This window comes from Notolepis coatsorum (genome assembly GCF_963971535.1).
Source record: "Notolepis coatsorum genome assembly, chromosome: 2".
Lineage (NCBI taxonomy): Eukaryota > Metazoa > Chordata > Actinopteri > Aulopiformes > Paralepididae > Notolepis > Notolepis coatsorum.
In genome coordinates this window covers 1,012,492-1,020,131 of record NC_140166.1, presented here as the reverse complement: position 1 = coordinate 1,020,131, position 7,640 = coordinate 1,012,492, and the positions used below count along the sequence as shown (strand labels likewise).

The 7,640-nt window shown below is 48.1% G+C and overlaps 1 protein-coding gene across 1 annotated transcript in view; it reads right to left on the bottom strand.

Annotated features, from left to right (window-relative positions):
- Nucleotides 1-1,909: 1,909 nt before the first annotated feature.
- The window catches only part of orc1 (origin recognition complex, subunit 1), a gene marked incomplete at its 3' end in the record, with an annotated part of 105,451 nt that continues 99,720 nt past the window's right edge, over nucleotides 1,910-7,640 (bottom strand). The window contains exon 22 of the mRNA XM_084307598.1: nucleotides 1,910-2,104. Coding sequence (XP_084163724.1) covers nucleotides 1,910-2,104 — 195 coding nt within the window. The remainder of the gene's footprint in view (nucleotides 2,105-7,640) is intronic.

The following is a 7,640-nucleotide window of genomic DNA, read 5'->3' as shown; positions in this document are numbered from 1 at the left end:
GTTTCCAATGCTTGATTGTTCCTTCAGAATCATTAAGTTTTCTCATTGCCTCGATGAAATGATAAGATAGCAGTCCTCCTAAGATGAGGGATTGCTATTTTGTCATCGACAAATGTCACAGAGCTGTAATTAACACAAAAGGATTCAATGTCCCTGATGACATCACTGGTGACCATATTCAAATTAATTTACTCTCAATAACTGTCAATAACTAAATTAATGTGTACAAAACTGTTTTTGGATGTGTGTGAGATTAAGTGGAAAGTGCTTAAGTGATTATTGCAGCTTGCACAAAAGAATGCCTGGGCTATTAAAATAAACTATTCAACAATCAAATGTATCCATTGAACATAGACCATGACAAATATAGGTAATGGAAAATCCATGGAAGTTGATTTAGAAAAACATGTAGGAACCCTGAAAATGACCTCTACAATAATTAGTTATAAATGATTCAGAAATATGGGAGAATAATACTAGACATAGGTTTTTATTACATATTCAAGTATCTGAACATATAAACATTGCAAAAGATAAACATTAAAATGTAGAAATAAGACAAAACATCATACATTTTAAATAAAATAAATCGGGACATTGAAAACTCACATAAGAAAAGAAAAAGCTTGGCGCTGAACAGGTAAAAAAACAAACGTAATAATAAAATAAAAATCTATGTCTTCTAAAACAAGCGTTGTAACTGACAAACTTCTTGTGAAACCTGCAAGAAAGTCCTCAAAACCTGATTAATTAGAGGTGTTAAAAACGCAGCTGTGTTTGTGGACATTTAAAACCTGTGTTTGCATGTTGTGGTGCGGTTTACAGTACAACCTTCTGGTTACTGCTCATGTTCATCAACCCCCTCAGAAGAAGAGCCATTTATTAAATAACCTTCATAACCACGTTCAGCGCTTACTCTGAAATGCTCGCCCTCTACAGGCCCTCATGGGGTACTGCGGGAAACAGGGTTACCCTCCCTGATAAGAGTATCTTGAAAAACAACACGTCGCCCCCCCCCCCCCCCCCCGGTCCCCCTCAGTCAGACTTCAGGGCGTACAGCACGTCGCCCCCCCCCGGTCCCCCCCCCCCCCCCCCGGTCCCCCTCAGTCAGACTTCAGGGCGTACAGCACGTTCCCCCCCCCCCCCCCCGGTCCCCCTCAGTCAGACTTCAGGGCGTACAGCACGTTCCCCCCCGCCCCCCCCCCCCCCCCCCGGTCCCCCTCAGTCAGACTTCAGGGCGTACAGCACGTTCCCCCCCCCCCCCCCCGGTCCCCCTCAGTCAGACTTCAGGGCGTACAGCACGTTCCCCCCCCCCCCCCGGTCCCCCTCAGTCAGACCTCAGGGCGTACAGCACGTTCCCCCCCCCCCCTGGTCCCCGTCAGTCAGACCTCAGGGCGTACAGCACGTCCCCCCCCCCCCTCAGTCAGACTTCAGGGCGTACAGCACGTCGTCGTCGTCCCCCCCCCCGGTCCCCCTCAGTCAGACCTCAGGGCGTACAGCACGTCCCCCCCCCCCCCCCCCCCCTGGTCCCCCTCAGTCAGACCTCAGGGCGTACAGCACGTCCCCCCCCCGGTCCCCCTCAGTCAGACTTCAGGGCGTACAGCACGTCCCCCCCCCCCCCCCCCCGGTCCCCCTCAGTCAGACTTCAGGGCGTACAGCACGTTCCCCCCCCCCCCCCCGGTCCCCCTCAGTCAGACTTCAGGGCGTACAGCACGTCGCCCCCCCCCCCCCCCCGGTCCCCCTCAGTCAGACCTCAGGGCGTACAGCACGTCCCCCCCCCCCCTCAGTCAGACTTCAGGGCGTACAGCACGTCCCCCCCCCCCCCTCAGTCAGACTTCAGGGCGTACAGCACGTCCCCCCCCCCCCCTCAGTCAGACCTCAGGGCGTACAGCACGTCCCCCCCCCCCCCTCAGTCAGACTTCAGGGCGTACAGCACGTCGTCCTGGCTCACGTTGAGGCGGACGCGCTGCAGGACCCCCAGGCGGCTGGGCTCCAGGAGGAGCAGGCGGCAGGCCCCAAGGCGTTGGCACACGGCCAGGCCCTCGGACACACTGCTGGGCTGCAGGCCCTCCAGCCGACAGAGCGCGCGGTGCTGCACGAACACCTGGAGGAGAGGAGAGAGATTATTCTTTTTATTTATATATATATATATCTCTTAGGGCTGTCAAAGTTAATGCTTTAATTTGAGATTAATGCATTTAATTTTTTTGAACAAATGTTTTTTATTTTCCTTTTTTTTTTAAACATGAAACAAGACAAACAATACAGTAACAGTAATAATCAATGATAAATCACAGGACAATAACAGAAATAATAATAACAATAATGACAGTCCAGTAATTAACACTTTGGTTGCCAAAAACGCCGTACCACGTCTTTCCTCGCCATGCTCATTCTGCCAAAGACGCCGTACCACGTCTTTGATCTGTTTACATCTTTTTTTCATTTTCCCAGTCTGAACTTCACCGCGGAGCTTTTGGACTCGAGTTTGAACCGGAAACTACATTTCCTCTCAAATTACACTAGGTGGCAGTGTCCCCCTATTTTCTAACACTGTATCCCAATAGAATGATATTGCAGCCTACAATGAAGCTGCATACCTGACCGCAGGTATAAGAGTTTACGCCGTCCCAGAATCAACAAGGTTTTGTTGGGGAGAGAGATAGATAGAGAGATTGAGAGAGATATTCATTGAGATCAGCGTATAGTCGTATAGTTATAGTTTTATACAGTATTAGTAGTAGTATCAGAATAATTGTAAGGTTTCAGCTGTGCTTTAGAAGTACCTAGTCGTGCTAACTAGTAGTACTATTGTGAGGGATTAGTGCGTAGTCTAGGTAGTATATTGTAGTAGTAGTAATAGTAGTTTGATCAGTTAGTTATTCCATTTAGATTATTATTTCAGTATGAGGAAACATAGTGTTGAACTGGCGCTGCTGTGATGGCTGCCTTTCTGATCGCTCCGACGAGACTGTGCTTTATTTTGTTAATTTTTATAGTATTAGGAGTTTTATTTGCACCAACTGTTGGTGCATTATATGTGTATGACCGTCAGTCAATCATTGACATTGGATTAAGAAAAACTTACCGTTTGGATTGCTCTCTGGATCGGATCGCTGAACAGCAGAAATGGCCCACCGAGATCCTTTGTTATGCCGGCCACGGACAAGAACAAAAGCCGCCGCGAAGACGAGGAAAGAGAGCCGGGGTCCGGAACAGACTGAGGTCCAAACGACACAGAACCACATTGCCCAGCATATTGTTGGCCAATGTGCAATCGATAGGAAACAAATTGGACGACATCAGAGCAAGGATCCAATTCCAGAGGGACATTCGGGATTGTAACGTCCTCTGTTTCACAGAAACTTGGCTGAGTCCAGATGTCCCGAATCATGCAATAGAACCGGCAGACCACTTCTTCGTTCTACGGAAAGACCGGACGGCATTAGAGTCACTAAAGAAGAAAGGAGGCGGCATTGCCTTCATGATAAACAAGGAGTGGTGCGATTTAGGCAACACAAAGGAAATGTCTAACCACTGCTCCCCAGACCTGGAGTTTATCACGATAAAATGTCGACCCTTCTTCCTCCCAAGAGAGTTAACGTCCATCATCCTCATCGGAGTGTACATTCCACCACACGCGAACACTGAGGTCGCACTTTCAAAACTTCACGACGAGGTAAACAAACTCCAGGCAGCTAACGTTGACGCGGCCATTTTGGTCTTGGGGGATTTCAACAGCGCGCGTCTTAAAAAGGTGCTGCCGAATTTCTATCAGCATGTGACCTGTCCCACCAGAGGCGAGAACATATTAGACCATGTATACTCGCAATTTAAGAATGGGTACAAGTCACAGGCTCTTAGTCCATTCGGTAAAAGCGATCACGCCGCAATTTTTCTTTTGCCTAAGTACAAACAGTGTCTCAAGCGAACGCCGGTGGTCTCGCGAGAGGTTAAGCGTTGGACCGTGACGTCAGTAGAGTCACTCCAAGCAGTGCTGGGAAGCACAGAATGGAGTGTACTCCGTGATAACACAGCCAATATTAACGAATACACCGAAACGGTGATTGACTATGTCTGTACTCAGGTAGAAGTAATAATCCCCACCACCAAAATTAATATCTACCCAAATCAAAAGCCCTGGGTAGACAAATCCGTCCGTGAGGCTCTGAAAGTGCGCACATCAGCATACAACACCGGGCTGGTGACAGGCAACATGGAAGAACACAAGATGGCAAGATACAACGTCAGGAGAGCAGTAATAGAGGCAAAACGGCGTTACAGGGATAAAGTTGAACTTCAGTTTGAACAGGCTGACTCTAGAGGCATGTGGCAGGGCCTCAGAACAATGACAGACTACAAAGGAACCCCCCTCAAACTGAACAGTGACATCTCCTTAGCAAATGATCTCAACTCCTTCTATGCGAGGTTTGAGGCTGTGAATAACAACACCAGCCTACAAACCTCGGCAATGGGGGGGGGGGGGTCTGCTGATGGAGACTCAGTGTTCAGGGTAACAGAGCATGAGGTGAGACGGATCTTTAAAAAAGTGGATATCAGGAAGGCAGCAGGACCGGACGGCATCCCCGGCCGCGTCCTAAAAGTCTGTGCCGACCAACTGGCCCCGGTTTTCACTGACATCTTCAACCTGTCCTTGGAACAGGCCGTCATCCCCACCTGTCTGAAGAAGTCCACCATCATCCCTGTACCCAAAAAATCTACGCCCGCTTGCCTCAACGACTACCGCCCTGTAGCCCTCACCTCCATAGCCATGAAGTGCTTTGAGAAGCTAGTGAAGGGCTACATCTGTTCCTCCCTCCCCATCAACCTGGACCCTCTGCAATTTGCATATCGCCCCAACAGGTCCACGGAGGACGCCATAGCCCATGTGCTGCACACAGCAGCATCACATCTGGACAAGAGGAAGGGGAACTATGTGAGAATGCTGTTCATCGACTACAGCTCAGCATTCAATACCATAGTCCCCTCCAAACTCATAGCCAAGCTCAGGGACCTGGGCTTGAACTATGACCTGTGCCAGTGGGTCCTGGACTTCCTGACGGGCAGACCCCAGGTGGTAAGAGCCGGCAACTGCACCTCCTCATCCATCACGCTCAACATAGGGGCCCCCCAGGGCTGTGTTCTGAGCCCCCTCCTCTACTCCCTGTACACACATGACTGCGTAGCACAGCGGAACAACAACACCATCATCAAATTTGCTGATGACACAGTAGTGGTGGGCCTGATCTCTGCCAACGACGAAAGGGCCTACCTGGAAGAGGTAGAGAACCTGTCACAGTGGTGTCAGGAGAACTGCCTCTCCCTGAACGTCAGCAAAACAAAAGAGATGATTGTGGACTTCAGGAGGTCGGGGGTCAAGGACTACAGCCCCCTCAGCATCGACGGGGCACCAGTTGAGAGAGTGAACAGTTTCAAGTACCTCGGAGCCCACATATCCGAGGACTTGTCATGGACCACACACATTGACAGTGTTGTGAAGAAGGCACGACAACGCCTCTACTTCCTCAGGCGCCTAAGGAAGTTCCAAGTCAGCCAGAAGATCCTTAGGAACTTCTACTCATGTACAATAGAGAGCATCCTGACCGGCAACATCACCTCCTGGTTTGGGAATAGCACTGCACAAGACCGTAGCAGACTACAAAGAGTGACACGTTCAGCCGAACGCACAATTAGAGGGGGGCTTCCCACCCTCCAGAACATTTACAACAAGCGGTGCAAGGGGAAGGCTAAGAGAATTATTAAGGACTCGAGCCACCCGAACAACTGCCTCTTTGAACTGCTGCCGTCAGGCAAGCGATACCGGAGTCTTATGGCGAGCACAGAAAGACTCAGAAGGAGCTTCTATCCCCAGGCCATCAGGCTGCTAAACGAACAATAATCGCTAAACGAACAATAATCACTATGCAACAACCATCAAATGCACACAGCACACACACCCACACGCACACACACACTCACTCAAACAAACAACACACTGCAGCACCCACTCTCCACACTTAGATCACACAAACACACTTACACTTTATATTTATTGATAAAGGATTTGCACTACAACTCGTACACCTACTGTGAATTGTACCTAAACTGCACCTCGTCCATTTATGCCTTGCACTATATAGTATTGTATATTAGTACACTGCACAGTATTGTATATTGTATGGTAACTACGTCTACGAACATTGTACATATGTCTAAACTGAACACTGTGACCTCTTTTTTTTCTTCTAATTTTTACTATGTTTTTATTTCATACTTATCTTGTCATGCACAGTCTCTGGAGCGCAACAGTAAGAAGCATTTTGTACAAAAGTATTCTGTACTTCTGTATGACAACTATTAAAGAAACTTGAACTTGAACTTGTAGGTAAGAAACGTGGGGACAGGCCGACGGAGGATCGGTTTGTCCAAACCAAGTTGACGTTTGGACCTGTTACAGCGCCAACGACCGGGCCGTTGGTAGCTCCAACCGGGCAGCGCCGTGAGACCGTCGCTGGGCCCAGCGGCGTGTCTCGCCCCGGGAGCGTATCTCCCCGTCGCAGTTCGAGGAAGAGGAAGGTGGCTGTGCAGACAGTGTCTTCTTCAGACTCATCGGACAGCGATTCAACTGTTCATGAATCGGACTGCAGCGCCGATTGGAAACCACCAGGTAAGGTCGTGTTGATGTGATTGTGTGTGTGAAACGTGTATATTTGATAATGCTTTACCTAACGCTAATGGATTCATTGTATACTGTACTGTCCATGTGAATATGTAACGCTAGTTCGCCAACCAACGCCGGTATGTATTGATTATAGATCAGGAGTCCTCCGACGACGACCTTTATCTTGGTAGGAGATGTGACCGTGGTAAGTGTACAGCACATTTTGATGCATGTTCATATTTATTTCAGTGTATATTCGCCGACCAACGTTATCATTTATTTATTATAGACTCCGATTCATCTCACGACGAGGGCATTGATGGTGGTCGGCGAGAGCAGGGTGAGTGTAGAGCTCATTTTGACGAATGCAATGTGAATATTGTGTATATACATACAGGTTCAAATTGACTATCGTGTAAATGTGTTATTCAACTCAAAACAGCTAAATTATTGGAGATTAGATCGTCCTATAGGCCTTGATTTACATGTGCTCTGCATCTATATGGGGGGGAGGTCATGGCCTTGTTGTACATCAATAGAAAAGAGAAGACGGAGGTCTCTGTGTGCCCAGTTGAGGTCTGGCACCCTGCCATTGGCGGTGGAAGTGGGTAGATTCCAGGGTAAACCTGAGGAGCGGTTGTGTGTTCTGTGTGATCTGGGAGTGGTGGAGGATGAATATCATTTTGTTTTTTATTGCCCTTTGTACACCACTTTGAGGAGGGCTTTATTTGAGAAAATTCAAATTGTAAACCCAGATTTGTTTTGGCAGTCTGAGAGTTGTATGTTGAGTTGTTTTTTTGTGGAGGACATCTTCGGTTTTGCAGGATTTTTGGAGAAGGCATGGCACCTGAGACAAAACACACTGTATCCTATATAATTGTATTTGAATTCACCTTGTTTTTCTGTTTATTTACATTGAGTACAGCTTGTGTTATATTACGTTTTATTGTATTTTCTTGTATTTTTTTTATGGCCATCT